The sequence below is a fragment of the Haliaeetus leucocephalus genome, unplaced genomic scaffold (assembly GCF_000737465.1).
Source record: "Haliaeetus leucocephalus isolate CR32 unplaced genomic scaffold, Haliaeetus_leucocephalus-4.0 Scaffold1, whole genome shotgun sequence".
Taxonomy (NCBI): domain Eukaryota; kingdom Metazoa; phylum Chordata; class Aves; order Accipitriformes; family Accipitridae; genus Haliaeetus; species Haliaeetus leucocephalus.
In genome coordinates, this window is record NW_010972437.1 from 12,388,575 (window position 1) to 12,409,249 (window position 20,675).

The following is a 20,675-nucleotide window of genomic DNA, read 5'->3' on the forward strand; positions in this document are numbered from 1 at the left end:
AGTCGGGCACTTTTGGCATCATGGAGGTGGGGAGGAGAGAGGGGCCGACACCGGAGGGCTCGTCCCCGTGAGGAAGGCGCCCTGGGGGGCGGCCGGCTTTACGGCCAGAAGTGACAGGGCGCCTTACGGCCACCGCGGAATGACTGCAACTTTCTCCTGTCCTCCATCACGCCTTAGATGATAATATTTTTCTCCTCCCTCCCCTGCTCCTCCCCTCTTGTGTTACACCGACAGCGACAGCAGGGTGTTGTGGGTGTTTGCAGGGAATATCTGTATGAAGGTTATGAGCAAACAAGTCCCTTCACTATTCCCTTTCGGGTATTGTCTGCTTTTCCTCCTTGCGCTGAAGTGTGTTGCCACAAGATGTAGCAGTTATACAGCTGGTGAATTGCTCGGTGCTTTTAGCTAAAATAACTACTTGCTGAATGCCGGTTAGTGGCGGAGGAGAACTTTTATACGCGGATACTTGCATACCGAGCAGTTGTATAATTTTACTTGATTTGTCCCAGTTTAATGAATACCATGTAGCGTTTCTTGTAGCGCCTGCAAAACGTCATCGCCCAAGCAGGAAACTTGCTGACTTAAAATAGAAATAATAGTGAAAATGGGGAGTCTTTGTTTTTCAGGTCTTCCTGTAGCTGCTTGCTTGCCTTTTTTTTTTTCTTTTTTTTTTTTTTTTTTTTTTTGGTTGATAAGCGATGTAAGGACTTGGTAACAGGAATCTGACATCCTGAAAACGTATAACGCAGTCTGTGTTTCTCCATTTTCCACGCCAGTAGTTGTCAGACTTGTATCACTCCGTGTCACTTTTGCACACGCTCCTGCAGGTAGATTGACATGAAATGCTCTAGAAAATACCTGGAAAGGAATTATGGTATATGTTAAAGATGCTGAGTAAAGTGGCAGGCATTTTGTGCTCGTCTTCTCTGGGAAACCGAAGCTCTCAGAAAAAATGACAACCACCAGTCAAATACGTAGTTTAAGTTTATCGACAGTAGGTTTCTTCAGTGTTGCAACACTTGTTATGAATATGCGTGCATATAATATTCACGTAGAGTGTATACGTGAGGTATTTTTGGATGTATTTCAGACACCCGGCATGCAAGCCTGAAATGATTATTGCAGCACAAGTTGTATATCTATTTATTTTAAAGAAAAATGGTGTTCCTTGAGTGCCTCTATTTAGACAAGGAAAAACATTTTTGTGAAATTAATTTTTAATGTGATGCTGCTGCTGCTTTTTACTTTTTACTTACAACTCATGCTGTTGGATTTTTCTGGGTACTGTAATTTACATCCTCTAATACAGATTTAGGGGTTACAGAGTAATCAAAACCCTGGTGTTTGCTTGGTACCATAATGTACTGTATTTGCACAGTGCTCCTAGGTCGTGATAATCATGTGTCCTCACTGGGTAGTTCTGTTGGAAAACCAGCATAAGCTGCCAGCCATGCTTGGGTTTATATTTTGCATTCATGCTCGTGGGATGTTATTAGCACACCTTACTTTATGTACGTGCATTTTACAATGAAGTATCTTGCCTGAAAGCAATAGGCCCTGAAATATAAACATGTCAGTATGTTCATAGACATTGGCTTATGTATGCGAAGGAATCACGTCAGATCAAACTAATAAGTGTACCATGTTTGCAGTGCAGTGTATTTATAGGAGTTTGTGCTCTCATCGATTCTGAACTTGTGATACCTTGTGATGTTAACAGAGGCTGTGAGCTTTGGAGCGGTGCACCAGGCTGCTGGCCCACACTGGATCAGACCTGCATCGCTGCTAATGCCTGTGCTGATTTTGAGTGGGTAATATTTCCAGATACGGTGTGTTTGGTGCTTGGGCTGAGCTTGTGGCCTGGGCTGGCCTTCTCGTTTGTGGATTCACATCCCTTTGGTTGGTTGGCTTCTGTGACAGTTATGCCTGTGTTGCCTTGAGATGCACAGGCCTTTGCTGAGTGCACCACATGCGCTGTGGTATCCGACCTTACCTGTGATTCACCGTGAAAGTTTGGCATGAGCCCACATCTCTCGTATGGGCTTTTAATAAACCAGAACCTTTCAGAACAGAAATCCCAGCACCCTGATTTAGGAAGTCCTAAAAATATTCTCTAAAGCTTTAATATGGAGAACGCAAAAAGAAGAGCTCTGTCATGTACAACTATTGAACAAAGTTATTTTTTCAAAAAATGCAATGCCTTGTCAGTATCAAAAAGGGACTACTTGGAAAAAACAGGTGAAATTAAAGAAAATAATCTTTTGAAATGTACTACAACATTGCAGCAACATTTTTCATTGGATGTTATCTTCTATATCTTGACTTACAGGGGCATCGTGGCTTAGCTGCATAGATTTGAATTTATGTTTTAAGGTTTTAAAATGAAAAGACTGGGGTGGACTTGAACACAGTTGCATCTGTACACTTTTATTGTACCAGAACCGTCTCTTGTTTGCATTTCAGTATAGCTCATAAATGTCTGTAGTTCTGTCAATTGTTTTATATATCAATAACTTACGCGTGGGATATGTGGTCACTTAGTCAAAAGCCCTGCAGTAGATACTATCAGGAATTCAGGAGGACTCTTATGCAGTGTTATTTTACATATGGCGTGTGATTGTGTGGCTAAATCTTGTGCCACAGCTCACATAATTGCAATCACTCAACTTCATGTTTGAAGTTTCTTGGCTTTTGACTGTTTTATGTGTGTGACTAAAAAGAGCCAAGTGCATAGCTGGAAAGTGCTGTTTTGTAAATGGGGGATGTTCAGGCCATTGCTGACAAGGCAGAGAGACAGAAGAGATTTTTGGGAGATACACATCAGCGTCTTGGAATAGCTTCTCTTTTGAGGTTGGAGGCAGTGCCACAGAGTCTGGTAGTCAACCATTGCAAGTTATTTTTTGTGCATGCTGTTGGCTTTGAACACTTTACTAAAAGCCAAACAGAATGCCAAATACAACTTCTAATTATCACGACAGGAACGTGAACTTCAGTTTTCAAATTTGAGCCCAAATTAACATATGATGATAAAATGGTAAACAAACTCATGACATGTATTTGACAGTCTTTGAAGAACTGATGTTGTAGGCATAGAAAATTTTGTTGGTGGCTTTTTTTTTTCCAGTTTGATAAATGTATAGTATTTTTTGTTACCTGAAATGTGATGATAGTTGTCCATCTGAGCATAAAGGTACAGTTTATTTCCTCCTTAAGTTTCCAGTCTCAAAAATGTTTCTAGATGCCAGGTTGTGTCACATATGCTACATACGGTATATTAGTCCATGAACATGAAGCTATCTGATCTTACTAAAACTTCCAGGGTTGTTGTTTTCTGTTGTTTGCTTGTAGTCTAAAAACTCAGCTGCTTTATTTACTTAACCAGTAAGTTCTCAGTAAGTTTGTTGGTTTTTATCATTCAGCTGCAGATTGAGAATTTTATGGATTTGGCCGGTTTATGTGGGAGCAGAGAAGAATGGGAACACTTAGCATTTAAAGATAATGGTATATTTTTACTTAGGATGAGCACAGCAATCATAAAAGATTATTTAGGCTGTCTGTAGCATGAGCAGGTGTTGTGTAAGACTTTATGTTGTTCCACTGATATGCACAGATTCTAGCTTGTGATATTATTGCTGGTTTTGCTGCAGATGTGTTTCTCGTAGTGAGCTGATGCTTATGCCAAATTCTTACAAGATTTTGTAGCGTGCCCAAATGAGAAATGGGAAATATGACCTTTTTTTTTTAATATGGGCCCTTGTTTGGATCTGGTTTTCTAAAAGGCAAGTGCTGCAGAGAATAGAGCAAATTACTTGGTGAGCAAAGTACTTGGATGATTGGTTTTTTTTAATTCTATTTTAACTTGCCTAGAATGGAATTTCCCATTAACCTATTCCATTTCAAATGGAGAGAGAATCAATATCTTTAAGGACAGGCTGTATTTATTTATTATTATCTCCATTCAAATAAAAAGCTTGTTGTTTCTCTCATTCTTTTTTCCCCCTATATGTTTTTTTCCTTGTTTGCTTTTTCTTTCCACAAGCGAATTTCTTTTCTTCAGCAAGCTGAAGTAAACTTGCTTATTAGTAATAACTCTGGTCTGCAACTACTCTTGACATTTCTTTGGATTTTCTTAGGGCCTGGTAATCCTAAATGATGGCAAAATACTGTTGGGATTCCTGGGAAAGGCTACTGTATGTATGTGCATCACGGTCAAAGTTAGGTCTATAGAATTTTGCTACCTGAAGAATGGATATCATGGAAATATGACAGGCTTAAATAATCCTTTATGCTTTCAGTGTTCTTGATACAAGGTTGTGCTTTGAAGTAGTACTTGCTCCCAATCCAGATAGTAAATTTCTTGCCCCTGTGCTGAGTTTTTTTACACAAGAAAATGTTGAGGTTAGTAAATTGTGTTTATGCAGTAGAGTATTTCCTGAACTGTAGTTCCCCTAAAACATAAAAGCACACAAGGTGGGAGGAGGGGGAGAAAAACTTTGTCTTTATGAACTTCTTTCTCTTTGGTTTTCTGTTTCAGCTGTAGAGGAGAAAAGAGGAAATTTGGTTTGCCAAATTGCTCTAAGTGGAGGTGAAGGTGGGTAGAGGAAGGAGTGGTCAGGGCTTCTGCTGAGAATGCCTGTGCTCCAGTTGTGATCGCTGGAGAGCGGTTAAATGGAAGCTGGCCACCATAATGTAACCCAGTTTCTCAGGTGGGCTTGCAAGTGGAAAACTTGGTTGCTGACGATAGCAAGGGATGAGTACTGCACTTTATGTTCTGTACTTAAGGATTGAGTTTGGTAGCAGTAGAGAAGGGTTAGTGAGCATTGGAAGGTATTTTGGATCCTACATTTCCCTTTCATCTTGACTCCATCCTTACTAAGATGCTCTGTTTGGGATAGAAACTAAGGGTCTGCTTCCTTCCCAGGCACCTTCTCTCTGGAGGTCTTGCTGCTTCCTTTCGTTCCTGAGCAGAGCGCGGGGATATGCCGGCAGAAAAGTCCTGGCAACCAGCCTTTTCCAGGGAGGATGCTGTAGGTGGTGGGAACATGAATGCTTGTAAGCTTTAATTGACCTCAGTCAAACTTAGTCCCAGAAGAGGGGAGCAGAAGGGCTTAAGCGAGGTTGGATGTGCTGAAGATTGGCGGGGGAAGGCTGGGGCTGTGGGAGCCTTCAGGCGTGGATCCGTGCTGGAGGGATTGACTGAAATCAGAGTGATTATATTACTAATTTTAATCATGACTTAAATCAGTGAGCAGGAAATCCTGATTAAATAATTGTTTTTAATTTTATTTTGCATTTGTGCTTAATTATTTTTCCTAAAGAAAAGTTGATTCTAATTGGTCTAATTTGATCATGCCTCTTGCTAGGTAGGAGGGTATGCATCTATATGCGTTTAAGTAGTTATGCAGCTTAGATTCTTAATGTTTAAGAAACATAATTCCCCATGCTTTAGACAGCTTTTAGCTAACTTTATTAGCTAAATAAAATGAATCCTAATTGTGCTAGATACATAAGAAGAAACAAATATATCCAAATGTGTTTTGCATTTAGTAAGTAGAATTGTCTGTAGTTTGTGAAATGAGTAAGTTATTTCTGGTCCCTGTGCCTTGCGAGATTCGGAATTTATAGATCAAATCCAGTCACAGTTCCTTCTTGTTCATCATTTGGAAAAGAAAGCCCAGCTTTCCTGCTTTCTGAGTTGTCATTTGCTCTTTAGCAGTTCCGAGTGAACCAACTGTTGAAGTGGTTGAACAAACGAAAATGGCAGAAGCGGTTGCTGGAGAAAGCCGGTCAAGTGCTTCAGAGCTGCTATTCGGGCGGCTGGCTGGCGGCTTCCAGCAACGTGATGGTTTGGCTGCCAGCAGAGCATTAAAGTTTATATCGTTTGAATGTATTTTTCCCTTGTATGAATTTAATAGATCATAAACTTTAAACCTCACCATAGATTCTTATCGCTCCAAGTTTAGCTTAAACTGGAGCGTATTTTTAAAATACACAAATAAGAAAAATTATCCACCCTGTGCTCAAAAGGCCTTTTTAGCTTTAGCTGGAGAGGCTCTGAGGCTGACAAGTGTCCTCCGAGGATTTAGAGGGAAACTAGGGGTTGTTGGATGATTATACAACTGTGATGGGGATCTGGTCGCTTTGGAATGGGAAACTTAATCTACTGGAGCTTTTACGTGAAACTGAATGTCACAGGGAAGGTTGGTATTCCCTGGGACCACCTCCGCTTGCTGAGAGGTGGCAGCAGGAGCATTAAGCAATGTATCTTGCCTCATCATATCTGCACAGTGTTAAGTGGGTGGAAACTTAAAAGGCTGTGATGCTTTCTTTATAACGTTCTTAAGAAAAAAGCACTCTGCACCTCAGATTTTAAGAGATGAGGATGGTGGTAAGAAACTCCAGAGTGCCTTTTACAGGAAATGAAGCCCAACTATAATTACTTGGAGATTGGCAAGTACTGGATTCCCTTTCTGTGGACTTCTAATACAGCTGTGCCTATAAGAGAAAAGGAAGAAAAAATACCTTTTTTGAGGAGTAACAGGAAATCTTGAAGCTTTTAGAAAAATCCATTGTATGATGTTATATACACCCAACCTTTTAGGTATTTAATTTTATGACTGTACCTTGAGCTCAAAGCATATAGATGCTTCAAGCACTGTGTCCTGCAGCTGTAGCTTCTGGTGGATTGCAAATTTTTATTTTTTTGGTAAGTAGAACCTCTGAACTATATGCGTAAGGGCAACAAATTAGAAAGTAATGTTAAATATACAAATAAATATTTAAGTTGCTTTTTATAACTCCTGTAAGTCTGAAAGAATATAATTTAGATCCTGGTCTTCACTTGGTGGGTCTCTGATGCCCTTGGGATCACACAGCTTTAACAGCAGAGGTGTTTCCCATTTCTCTTTACCACTGAACTCTTGGACCTCTTGATTCTATGGAGACAAACTCAGATGATGCTACAAGTAGGATTTCTAATACTTCTTTATTTCACTCTTGTGGCTTAGGCTAATCAGGCCTGTACACTGCATAGCTGTATTTGTTAAGTATTGTTTTTTCTAGTTAATGCTGTGTTCTCATAGGTTCCACAGTCTTGTCCTAAATTTTGCAGCTGTACTTCAGCCAATGCTTTTTTTTTTTGTGCCCTAATACCCTCTTTTAGCTATTCTGGTGCTTAGGGAGGTTGTGGTCTTTGCTATTTCTTAGCTTATTCCTAGTAAAAGTGATAAGAGAAGTAGCGTCCTTTAGTAAGTTGGTATTTTCGTTACAAAGCAATTGAAAATAAAATCCACACATTATTAATAATATTCTCTTTAACATCAGTAGAAACATGTCTTTTTAAGTTAATATATACAGAATTATAATATAAAATATATTTGATCTGTTTAGACAGGACAAATCTTTTTAGGTTGACACTGGTAACTTACAGCAAGCTTTATTTTTTTTCTCAGTGATATCATTGTAAAGACCAACTGAATTTGCACATGCAAGGTTGTAACGAAACCAGTTGTCTTAAGAAATATGTTGTTTGTATAGTGAAAAATAGAATAACTTTGAAATAGCTTTGCGTGTTTATCTTTCACAAATATTATGTTAGTTTATGTAGGAAAACATTTTGCAGGTATTACGCTGGAGATCTTAATTTATTGGCAAATTCTTTTAGTCTTGATGGGTAATGATCTGTTTTTAACAGTTCTGTTAAAAGTTGTATTAAAAAATGTATCCCAACTTTTGAAACTTTTAAAAGTAAAAGTCCTTTGTTATTGCTAAGGCATATCCAGGAAAAGTGTCCTACTTCCCTTTGCCAGCTCTTTTCCCCCTGGTGTGTTACCTTCACCAGCCAGGTGAGAACTTAACAGCGGTGAGAAGAGTGGTGGTGGTCTAGGTGGTGTGATTATCTTTATAAAGTATTTTTGTTTGGTTTAGTTGTGGTAGTGGTGATTATGGATTATTAAGAGTAGCCTTATTGGTATTAGTCACTAGGTTTTTTGTTGGGCTTTGGTTTCTTTAGCAAGGCAGTTACTCCTTGAGCTTGGCTGTTGTTTGGGAGTGGTTGCTGTGTCTTTGATACGTGTTTTAGAAACTTTTTGATTACTGGTGTTGCATTTTAGTTTCAGTAGTTTTATTCACAGTACTGAACTATGGTAAAAGGCTATCTTGCAAGTTTTCTACTAGCTTTAACTTTGAATAAAGTGGAATAATTAGTGTTACAGTACCTTTTTATTTAGTAGTATGAAAGGCCGTTATGAGGAGTGGGATTTTCATAATTTAAAGTTACTGTAGGATATAAGTAGAAGTAATTCCTGAAGATGCAGGTTTAGAATTTTTAAATGAGATACAAAAAGTGCTTTTTGCTGTGCATGTTACTGCCTCAATATGATTGCTTTTTGTGAAGTTCATTGCCTATTTAATTTACCTCTACTTATATAATTGGATTGCATATTACCTCTTTCTAATTAAATTGTATTATTAAATGATTGTGATACTAATAATACCTAACAGGGGTAACACCAGCATTCAAACTATGAAAGGCAAATATCATGGTCTTTGCTTCCTTGTTAGATGGTATTTGGTATTCTGCATCCATAGATTTTTTTTTTTTTTTCAGTCCCTTGCTTGATACATGCTGTCACATCCAGAACATCCAAGTGGTTAGTATTAAGGAAGAGGCAATTTTATATATCATGCATGTACACACTTTTATATATACACAAAATGTGTGTGTGAAGTCTTGATGAGCTGTCTATTTAGTCATTAGGAATACCGATGTTGTTGTTACAACCGTGCATCCCCCACAGAAGTCTTATAAACAAGCTAAGCTTACACGAAAATTTCAGCTGCTTTTTATAGAAATGTTCTAAATTCTTGTTGCCTCTTATTACATACTTAAAAACTTGTTTCATTTTTTCAAATATATAATTTTGTTAAGCCTGCAGATGATACAAAATTTGGCTGCTGGATTAATTGTGCTAGTTTTGCCATATCTTGAGTTTTAGCTTTTTATATTGCTGTTCACTTTTAAACAGAATAATAGAAACATGTAGAGTTCACAAAAAAGCAGAGTCTGGTTGTGTATTAGTTTATATATTAATATTATATTTCTTGTATTTTTCTCCCTATTTGTTATACTTGCAACATATATCATAATTTGGGAATGAAATATTGAAGCTATAACAACAAAGTAATTTCCAGTAAATGACCTTAATAGTGATATCCCCCCCCACCCCCGTGTCGTGTGATTGAAAGTTGACCTGATTTGTTCTCCTGGTTAAATCGCAACATGCTGTTCTCTCTGAGCCTTTCACTTGTTTTTCTCTTCTAGAGAAGTGCAAACAACAGGCACCAGTCTCTGCCAGCGTCTGACACCACCTTCCTGCTGTTTTCCTTAAATCTTTCTTTTTCCTCAAGTTTGTTCATACAAAAAAAAACAGAGGGAGAGAACCTGCTATTTTTACTACTTTTGTTGTTGTTCTTGCAGCTTTGAAATCCCATCTTTCTAAGGGAGGCGAGCAATGAGGCAGCAGTACCAGCGACTGTCGGAATTTGGCGGCGTGCCACCATCCCTCTGGCTCTCTGGGTGGGGTGTGTGCTCTCTCCGAGACCAGGTCCCTCGGCCTGCCTCCTCCTACTGCCGGTTGCCCTTTCCGACCGGTGCTGGGCCACGAGGGTGACCTCCAGTCTCCTCCTGCTCCTCTGCTTCCCCTCTGCTTCTCTAAACTGTCATTTTCCTCCTCAAACCGCGGTCCCTCTGCTCAGCTTTCATTTGTGCCCGCTGTTGCTTTTGCTGGAGGGAGGGTGGTCTTTGATAAAGAGAGCGGGTCAGTGAGGTAGGAGCAGGAACCTTCTGGACGTTCAAGCATCGACCGCCCACGCTCAGCTGGAGGTGCGCTCGGTGACAGGGTTTTGCAAGGATGCAGGCGGGAGCGTCTCCTCTGGCGTCCCGCAGCGTGTCACTGCGCGGGAGCTGTCCTGCTGTGGTGCTTGCAGCAATGGTGAGTGTTTCGTGCAGTTAGGAACTCGCAGCTGCAGGTGCCTGTGTCTAGAAAGATGGGAGAGGAATGTTGGTTTATCCGGGGTGTCAAAATTCTGCTTGACCGCCAGTTACTACTTGAGAAAAGGTGAAATCCAGTTTTAAGATTGTTGTGGATAAAGGTCCAAATGAGGGATTTTTGGGAAGTAACGTATTTTGTTAGTATTTTCTCAGTCTTTAGTGATGGAAATTCCTCATGTTTTTTTAGGTTTAAGTCAAAACAGGTCATTACAGTTGTTTTTTGTTACACACCTTGAGTCGTTGAATTTATTGGGTTTGTTGTATGAATGATCCAAAGATACTGAGTGGAAGAGTTTATTTCTGGCAAAATAAGAAAATTTTAGTACGAGTTCTCTCTTTTGGTAAATAATCATGTTAGCCTGTAGTACTCGCAAAACAATATTTTGTTGTGTGAAAGCAGTAAATGAAAATAGCGAATTAGTGATTTCAGGTGACCCACCAAAATAGGTAGTGTGACTAGCTGTTAGGGATGTGAAAGGGTTTCATTAGAGACTAAACAGTTATACCCAAACCTGCATGGTATACTCAGTCATTTGTGTTTGCATTTGCCATCTTTTATTTAGAAGTTTTCCTGTGTGTGGACTTTGTCACGTGTGCGTATTAACTGCAGCAACGCGGTGTCTGCAGCAGCCGTGGCTGCCGCTTCTGGGGGTGCATAGTGTGCATTGGCCCTGGGCAGGGCGAGGAGGGCAGCCTGTTGTTTTTTTTTTTCTCACTGGGCACTGCCGTTGATGAAACTTTCTCCGTCCTGATGTGTTTTTATGCAGTTGCTTTTACTAGTTCTTAAATTTCAATTGTCTTTTTATTACTAAGATAGCTCGCTAAAGCAGCGGGCTGGGGGAGGGAGTGTGGCACGTGTGGTAGGTGCCCCCGTGCATCTGGAGACTCGTCAGGGCTTTAGCCTTGTCTGACTGTACAGGCACTGGTCTCATTTGGACTGCCTGCCTTTTTGAACTGATGGAGGTAAGCCTGGCTGGGTTCTGGGTCCTCTCTACGTCCATCGTGGATTTGCTGATAGATTTACTCAGTTCTAAAAAATCTCCTGTGTGGTTAGCTTGGTGTTTAGTTAACCCCAAAGTCAGGAGTGTGGAAACAGTCGTGTTAAATGTACGCCAGGTGAAACGCATCCTGATTTATCAGCCATTGGTAAGGTGTGCTGCTATCTCCTGGAAGCACTGGCTGTTCTGTCTCTGTCAAATCAGCTGTAGGGAGTAGGCTCTTTCATGGTCCTCCCCTGCCTCTGGTGTGAGCTATTTTAAGAAGAAGTCCTGCTTTATCTCCTGTCAGTTGGGGAAGAGAACTTGGATCACACTTGTTTTTGCTTAAATTATGACCACAGTGGTCCACAGAAGCCAGTGTAGCATTCTTATCCTTTAACTAAGAGGAAATGTTGTTAGTTTTGTAGGGCAACAAGTACTATGCAGCTGAGTGTTCAGGTGCTTCTACATGGTGGATGATGTTAATTGCGCATAAGTATTTTTACTGGTGTCTTGAAATATGTTTTGAATATATACCTGAATTTTGTTGTTGTTGTTGTTTTTCTGATTTGCAATATCAAAGACTTGTAACTCTGCCCTTTCCTAATTTTTGGTTGCCTTCAGGGCTTTAACTGCATTTATGTTACGAAATTTTATTCATGTGATCACAGACTTTGTTCCATGAAGTCTGTTCTTCACTCAGCCTGCAAGATGGGCAGTTCTCAGGAAGGGACTGTGTTGAAAGGAATGAGAATGCCTTCCTTCTTTCTTCTAAAACTTGAATGAAAGTGATAGTATAGCAGAAAGCAAGCTGGTTTAAAATTAGGTGATGAGTGCTGGATAGGAGAAACGGCTGTAATGCAGATTTCTTTAATGATAATGCTGAGCAACACTAAAACCAAATTTTTGACAGATGATTACATAGGAAGTTTCTTTGTGTGTGAACTGGGTGGGTGCTGAATTTTTAAAAATGTTCCGTACACAAAGTTGCAACTGAATTTAATGTATATTGTTGGTATCAACAGGCTTTGTAGCTGTGCTGTAAGAAGGATGAGTACAAAGTTTAAAATATTTTTTCCCTCTAGCCTTAAACTTAATTTTTTCACTGATTCATGTGTGATTTCATGCAAATCTCATTTTTTCCCTATCTGTAGAATGGGAGTAATGCTGCAAGGTCCTAGGAAAATGTAGGTGTAGTCATTAACATGTCAGCTTTGTGTGTGTGTGTGTGTGTGTAATTTATCTATTTAGAACCATATTCCAAGAAGCTCCTCCCTGCAAGGGACTTTGAGGAAATGAGTTTCTTCCCCTATTCAGTGAAGCTTGGGTTGTCTTGTCAGTTCAGACGCTGCTGGTTGGAGTTGTAAATTTAAAAAAAACAAAACAAAAACAAAACCAACCCCCCAAAACTGTAAGGAACAGTATCTAGTTGCCTGATTCTTTGAGCACCACCTAGCCTCTAGACAGGGTGCCTACAAGAGAAGAATAGTGAGGCATCTCACAGGTAGCATGGCCCTACTCAGCATGGGGTCAGGGTCCCTGTTGCATGAGCTACCTGGTAGTGTGGTGGTTTCTCAAAAAGCTTGTGATTCTGCAATCTGAATCTCTTAAGGTAAATTTTTTTGTTTCAATTTTTAGTATTTTCTATGCCGTTTGTGCCATACAGGAGAAAATTGACAGTGTTATGTTGAGGTTAATACCTTTTTCCCTTAAAATGGTGTAGTTCAGAAGCCAAAATAATTCATGAGTCTTGTGGTTACAGTTAGAGGTGAATTTACTGTCACCGTTTAATCTTAGAGGTGTACTGAGCTTTTTTGAGTGTTTGATGTTAAACTGTGGCCTCTTATATAAGTATATGAGGGTTGAAGTTCTAGTCAATCACAATGAGTGAAATACCTTAGTATATTTGGAAAGACTTAGGGTGTTTTGTGTAATTTCTTATTTGTATCATGTTCCTTGCCATGTAATGGTGAGAACAATATAGAATAAAATCATAGAATGATGGAGTGGTTTGGGTTGGAAGGGACCTTAAAGACCATCGAGTTCCAGCCCCCCCTGCCATGGGCAAGGACACCTTCCACTAGACCAGGTTGCTCAAAGCCCCATCCGACCTGGCCTTGAACACTTCCAGGGATGGGGCATCCACAACCTCTCTGGGCAACCTGTTCCGGTGCCTCACCACCCTCACAGTAAAGAACTGCTTCCTTACATCTGATCTAAATCTACTCTCTTTCAGTTGAAAGCCATGACCCCTTGTCCTATCACTACATGCCCTTGTAAAAAGTCCCCCTCCAGCTTTCCTGTAGCTCCCCTTTAGGTACTGGAAGGCTGCTATAAGGTCTCCTCAGCACCTTCTCTTCTCCAGGGTGAACAACCCCAACTCTCTCAGTCTGTCCTCACAGGGGAGGTGCTCCAGCCCTGTGATCATCTTCCTGGCCCTCCTCTGGACTTGCTCCAACAGGTCCATGTCTTTCTTGTGTTGGTGCCCCAGAGCTGAACGCAGTACTCCAGGTGGGGTCTCACGAGAGCAGAGTAGAGAGGGAGAATCACCTCCCTCGACCTGCTGGTCACACTTTTTTTGATGCAGCCCAGGATGCAAGTGGTTTCTGGGCTGCAAGTGCACATTGCCGGGTCATGTTGAGCTTCTCGTCAACTAACAACCCCAAGTCCTTCTCCTCAGGGCTGCTCTCAATCCACTCATCGCCCAGCCTGTATTTGTGCTTGGGATTGCCCCGACCCATGTGCGGGACCTTGCACTTGGCCTTGTTGACCTTCATGAGGTTTGCACGGGCCCACCTCTCAAGGTAGTGAAGAGTTTTATGTACTGTGATTGGAAGCTCGTTATGTGCTGGATGCTCCAGGGAGGAGAGCACCTACCTCGGCCTTGAGGGTCAGTGGCCTGTCTGCACTGGGGAGATTTTGGAGATCATGAGGGCAGAAATGGTGGTGGGAGCTACAGAAGTAAGGAGATTAGGAAGTTCAGGGAATTAAAAACTGAAACACACTCCTATTGACACAAATACAGCTTTCAAATACCAAATGACTGGTATTATAACTCAGAAAAATAAGATAAATTTATTCTATGAAATGGAATTTTTGGAATTTCTGAATTGCAGTTTTTGGATTGCCTTTCTACCCTATAGGTAACTTCCAGACAAATTTATTTGGGGAAAAGGTACGCAATTTATATTTGTTCCTTCATGGTTTAGTTTTTCTGAGGAGTGAGGGTGAGAAACAAAAACCCTGTGGGAAGACGCATTGCTCGCTCTCTTCCTGCTTAGTAGGTGACCTCTGCTTTTAACTTCCTTTTCACTCCTTCCTTAGATAGCAGAAACTACTGTTTATTTTTGATATGTGCAAAAGGCCTTTGCCATTTTATATTCTTACAGGACAGCCATTTCATGGACTCGAGCTCTTAGAGCTCCCAGTTTGTTTCCTTATAACTGAATACAGCAAATGAAATTTGCTGTACTTTCTGGTATTTCTCTAGGTCGATACTTCTTCTTCAGGACTGCTCCAGGCTTTTAGTCCTTTTCAGCATAGAAATAGATAGAGGGATGGAAAGTAGTGAGTTTTTGTTCAGAGTGTGATGCACTTTTTGAGAGTGTCTTTTTGAGAGATAACACAAAGCTAGTGTTATCTTGTAACCTGTTAGTCTGCATCACCAACAAGTGACCCATGAACTTGCAGTGTGCTTCTTGCTCGCTGCCTCTTCCCCAAGGGGACAGGGAGTGTCTGTTTTTGTAGCAAATGAAGCTGAATTGCTGCAGGTTCCTCTACATAGGGATGGAAAGGGAGCTGGTAGAGATAGGCAGGCAGCACGTCACCTGCGTGTGTGCAGCCCAGGCTGTATTAGTTTTTACGTCTCTTGACATAATGTTGTTTTCGAGGCAGATGTTTGCTACCTAGGAAGACAGTCCTTTAGTGTTCCTGCCACACGTCTTGTGTAACTTTGGCCAAGACATTAGGTGCTTTCTGTAAAATATAAATAGGCTTTTCTTACCTTATAGGGGGATTGTAAGCATAAACTTCTTGTCTGTGTATTGTATATTTGTTTTTCAGTTGTAGTAGTAGTACAGTGCAATACAGCAATACAGATACTGCCCTATGGGACACTAACAAGGACTTTTTTACTTTTCATTGACTGAGGATCTCCAGTAGACTAAAGCAACCGAAAGGGGTGCCATCATATTTTCTTCTAATCTTTCTTCTAACTTGGTAGCATACAATCATAATGCAATGCATTTAGTGTAGTTTTTCCCTAACCAGAACTTTGTTCTTAACTGTGAAGAAAGAAAAGTTACTGCTTTTGACCTTACAACTGTGTAATGAATCTTCCCTTTCCAGGAGAAAGCTGCATGGAACCTAGATGTGATTGTTTAAGGCTTTACAGGAGACTTTAGGGATCTTAGTATCACATTTATGCAGGCACAGACTATAGTGGTCAGAGATAACAATAAACATTGGGAAGATGTATTAGTTGGCTACCCCATTGCTGCCAAAACTTTATTAAAAGCACTTTAAATGAGTGCTTTGTATCTCTGATTATTCCATCACTGTAGCAGATGTTCAAATCAGATGCTGCCATTAAAAAAGAGTTTTACTGAAGATGCATTTGTTTTTCAGTATCTATACATTTGTTCTAAATGGACTAAATGCTTAGAGCAGTACTTTAGACAGTGAGAGTCAACTAGTCAATAAACCTGCTCTTGGGTATCACTGTCTTTAGCTGTTACGAGTACAAAATTGTCAGTACAGACTATGTTAACAAACCTACTTGTTTCTTTGAAACACTCTGGCTCTGTCAATTCGCTATTAAATGGTAGAAGTTGGTGGTGTTGAAAGCCACCAAAATCCTTCTGCCAAATCAGAACCTGCTCTTTGATCACTCTTGGCAGCTCAGAATAATCTAGAGAACAGTTGTGAGTAATCCAAGTTTTTAAAAAAGCAGGAAAATATGACACATGCGATTACATAGCAACAAGTTTCAAAGGAATGGATACCATTCCTTGTAATGAACATGTTCAGGATATCACCCATCTAGTTTGTATATGTTCAAAGTGTTGACTTCTTTGTCAGGCTTATTCTGTATATGGTATTGTAGCCAACAACTTGGGAAATCTGTTTTTAGCAAATTTTTTATTATTTAAGCTCTTATTGTATGAGTTCAGAATAAGTAGGACATTTCCAGAAGCAATATTACTGACGCTACTTATCTGTGGAGTATTTTTTGTAGTGGCTTTTCTGTTTGATTGATATAGGAGGGCTTTCATGATCTTGCAGTTTGGGATTTCAATGTAGGAAGTGCACTCTGATCTTACCTAACTCAGTATTGTTTTTAAGAGCCTAGAAGGGATTACTGGACACGTAGGGGGATTTTGGATGTGAGGAATTCTTCTTCCAAGTGGTCTGTTCTGTTGTTGGGCACAGCAGATGTTTCTGTTACTATACCCATGAACTGATCTGTTTAATTCAGTTTTTGTCTAGTTAAGGTGTGTGGAGGAGAGGAGAAAATACAGTGATGCCAATCTTCAAATGTAGCCTTCTTACTGCTGTTGAGGGGTGGCAATTCCAAGATAAACAGCTTTCAAGATACTAGTAATATACCGCATGTTCTTTCAGTTGTCTTTATTCTCTTCATTCATCATGCTAAACATTATTCAACAGACTCAGGAAGGACCTTGTCATGATTCTGTTGCTCGTAGCAGCATTTGCTGTGCTAACGCTTCCCGTATGTGGTGCACGTGGAGTTATATTAGAAGTTTGGGAAATGGATAGGTAGATGCCATGTCAAATGTTCTATGCTATATCTTATCTTCTCTTTATTAATTATTTCTGTACTTGCCAACTCCTGTCATTAATATGGAAAAAACCACTGCAAAAATAATGGCATAATAATTTCCAGGGCAAGGTGGGAATCTGTGAAGAATTCCTTCAGGAAAAGCTAGCATAAAGAAAAGTCTGGCTAAAAACTGACCTGTTATAAGAATTCACGTGCACAATAAAACTAAATGTTGACTTGTTTTCTGACTAATGAACAGCATTGAAATGAGACACAGCACGCCATTGTTTCAGTGAATATTGCAAAAAAAGCTTCAGTAGCTTTCAGACCCATCAGCACCATTAATTGTTAAACAGACTTCAGTCTTGAAAGCTGTCATAGGCATGTGTGTTATTGGGTTTGGGACGTAATTTCTAAAAGTGCTCAGTCAGTTGGGTTTTTTCTTTCTTTTCAAGTCTTGCTATTGCCTACATTAGTGCTTATCTTTCTTAGGTACTGTGCTGCACCTCAAACAGGTTGTGGTTGCACCTGTGCAATAAGCGTGGTGTTGAAGGAAAGTGTGATTACTTACATGCAGTATGTAGGGAAAATGCTGTAACTCAGAAATAAGAGCTGTTTGTTGCTTCAGGAGGCCCCATGCATTGCTCTCGAGCCATGTGTGGCTTTCAGGCAATTCAGTTGTACTTCCAAGGGTTAGGATTGGTAGAGGGACTCGTCAGAAATGAGGCATCACCAGCTTGCCTTGGACATAGTTGCTTGCCTGATTCAGCCCCAATTACAATAGAATAGACCCTTGGGGAGCTATTGTCCTCTCTGTTGTATGAATCACTCCATAAGCTCTGAATGAGCCACTCCGAGTTGCCGTCCATGTGGCATATACCCACACATATGAGTACATGTTGGTTTGTGGCCAAATAAAGGCATTGGTAGGCAACTTGTAAATTCTTCTCTGCCTCTACTGCCTACAGCCATCTGATGAGACACGTAATGGCCAAGGGATCCTTAGAATAGGGCGCCTAGCTGAAAGGCAGGGAGAACTAAACATTCTTAAATTTTTACCCACAAATGTTTCCTACCTGATCTGGAGTGGGCCCAAGTGGTCTTAAATCTTTCTTCAAGGTGTTAGCAGAGGTTCCCTCAGGAACATATTTCTCTGTAATTCACTTTTCCTTTCCAGGTTGTTGGCCAGACAATTGAAATCCAAAAACTAGCAGCACAGAGATGAAGTCTAAAGATCATTACAATTTTTTTAGTGTTAAAGAATTGATTTTCTGTTGTAGAATGATTTGCAGAAAATTACTTATCTATCCAGCAGCCAGAGTTTTCTTTGTTTTAGATCAAATTTCTGGACTGTTGAACTGTTGGGAAAAGTGAAATAATGTTCAAACAGAATTTTAAAAAAGTGAGCTATGGTCATTTAAAAAAAAAAAAAACTTCGAAAAAGACTTCCAAAAAGAAATAGACTGCATCTTGGGGAGAGAAGGGACACGGGGAATGTTTTCCTGTTCTTTCAGCACCAGAAGAATTAATGTTGAATGGTAGAGTCCAGGTAACCCAACAACCTATCCAAAATGCATTTCCTTGACAACTCCTTAGTTCATGGGAAATCAGTCAGAAGCTGTTGTGTTTGGGGTTTTTTTTCTCCCCATCAGAAAAACCTTATTTTCTCTATTTTGTATTTTAACAGTTTTGCATCCAGCAATCAGACAACTGTAATCAGCAGACACAAACTTTATAATATTTGTCAAAACCTGCTGTCTTTGGATGTTTATAGGGAAGATTTTCTTATTTGTTAGATTTACCATAGTTGTGCTTTTTGAGGCCAAAATTTGCCAGTTATATTATTTTCCTCCCACAAGTTCTATGAAGACTGAAGGCTGATCTGTCTGCCTGCTAATTATCCAGCTCTTTCCCTCCTTTCTTTACCTTCCAGCCTCCCGTAAGTAGTAGTCACCTCTTGCTTGCCTGCATCACTCTGCTCATTCTTTTGGACACAGTCTTTCTCATTTAAGAGGATCAGTTTGTGGAATAAAAACTCTCTTTATATTATTAAGAGAAGCACTTTAAGTTCACCTAGGCACCTTAGCAGTGGTAGGGTGTGTGTTTGTTAGGAAACAGAAGTACCTAAATAGAGAAGATAACTTCAGTGAGAAATACTATTTTTATAATTCTTTTTCTGTGTTGTGTGCTTCAGTGTTACCGGCTCAGGTGCTGAGAAATGTTGCATTTTCACTGTGCATTCAAAAAGACTCTTGATTAATTAAATGGATTCTGTTCTTTCCTGACCCTGGGCTTAGATATGTCTCTCATTAGTAATTTTTTATCACTTAAGATCTTTTTGAACAGCTAGTTTCACTTGAACATGAGGATGTATTTTTCCCCTTTTCTATTGCCATCTGCTGCTGCTGTTTGATTTCAGCTACAGTGAAGGTTTTCAACTTGAACCTAGTACCCTGAACTTTTTCATGCTACCTGTTGTTTGGAGGTTATAGTAGCTACATAGTCCTCTGTAAAAGAAGTTAGTCCTCTTCATTGGAAACCCAGTGATTTTAAGCATTTCTAAATTTATAGGTTAAACTTTGTCAGGGGTAATCTGTAGCTGTTTGTTGTTACTCTGTTAAGTATTTTGGAAGAGCTGGAACCCTGGGACCTGGGTAAACAGTATCCTCTAGGCTTTGGTTATGTAGCTATTGTTAGGAGGGAAATATAGTTTTGGGGTTTTTTTTGTTTGTTTTACTTTAAATCTCAGAGATTGTATCTTGCCGTCTGCCCTATTGACTGCTGATTTAGATTGAGTGGGACCTTCCTGACTTCTGAGGTCACAGTACTGAATGACTGTGGCCTCCGGATTGTGATTCATGTTAGATGGTGATGCACTTCAAAGCTTTCTGCTAAGGACAGGCTGTGTTTTTGCTGTTATCTTGGAATTGAACTCTTCTCAAATTACTGCTACTTGGTTTTATGCCATCTTACCAGCATCTCAACTTGTTTTCTTAGCACATCAGTAGTTTTTAAGGCTGTTTTCAATTCTGTTTTCCATGATTCCCCAAAACATGCTGTGGAAGAAAGACTATTCAAGACATTGGTTTAGCAACACAGGTCAACTTTGTGGGTTTTTTTGGATTCATTTCTCAATTTCACAGCCCAAATGTTCTATTTTAAATGGAACAGGTGACACTTTTTCCAATTTAAAAAATCAAGAAGTTTGCATTCAGTTTGATGTCTTACTGTATTTTGGTTTGCCATGCTTTTTCACTTGATTAGACTTGTATTTTAGAGCTCTGTATGTTCCTTCACTGACAGCTTGTTCTGGGTTGCTTTATTCCCCAATGGCTTCATAAGGTACTGAGGCATATATATATATATATATATAAAAAGTATAAGCTATAATAGGAAGTTTTACTATTAATAGGAAGAGACCTTCATTAACATGACGAAGACTTGCTAGCATTTACCTAACTACAAAATTGTTTGTTACCAAAGAGTTTGTTTTCTTGGAGGCAGAAATGTTAGCTTCATCACCTTATTTTCCTGGAGAATGAAAAAGTCCTTTCTGGTTGGTTCTGCAATTAGGAAAGTCCAGAGTTTCAGAAAAATAAGAGAGAAGAATGAAGTTGAGTGCATGGTTTGGTTGGCTTGGTTTTGTTGTTTTGTTTGTGTTTTTTCAAATGAGACAAGAGAGTAGCTTACTTGAAAGGTAATACATGTGGATGCAGACACAAGATGCATCTTTATGTTGATGAAAGAAGAAAAGAAAAGTAGTTGTGTGGGCTTTTTTTTGTAGGACACTGCTTAAGGATTTTAAAATCTGTATTTTTAGTAATTTTCTGTAGTCTGTTTTGCATTTGATATTTTAAAGCTTTCC

The 20,675-nt window shown here is 39.8% G+C and overlaps 1 protein-coding gene across 2 annotated transcripts in view; it reads left to right on the top strand.

Annotated features, from left to right (window-relative positions):
* The window catches only part of TLK1 (tousled-like kinase 1), a 70,802-nt gene that overhangs the window by 165 nt on the left and 49,962 nt on the right, over nt 1-20,675 (top strand). The window contains exon 1 of one of the 2 annotated variants that reach the window (XM_010566967.1): nt 8,624-8,651. The exons of the other annotated variant lie outside the window; for it this stretch is intronic. Within the exon in view, the coding sequence (XP_010565269.1) occupies nt 8,624-8,651 (28 nt within the window). Of the gene's footprint in view, nt 1-8,623; nt 8,652-20,675 lie in introns of those variants that run through there. 2 annotated transcript variants of the gene reach the window in all.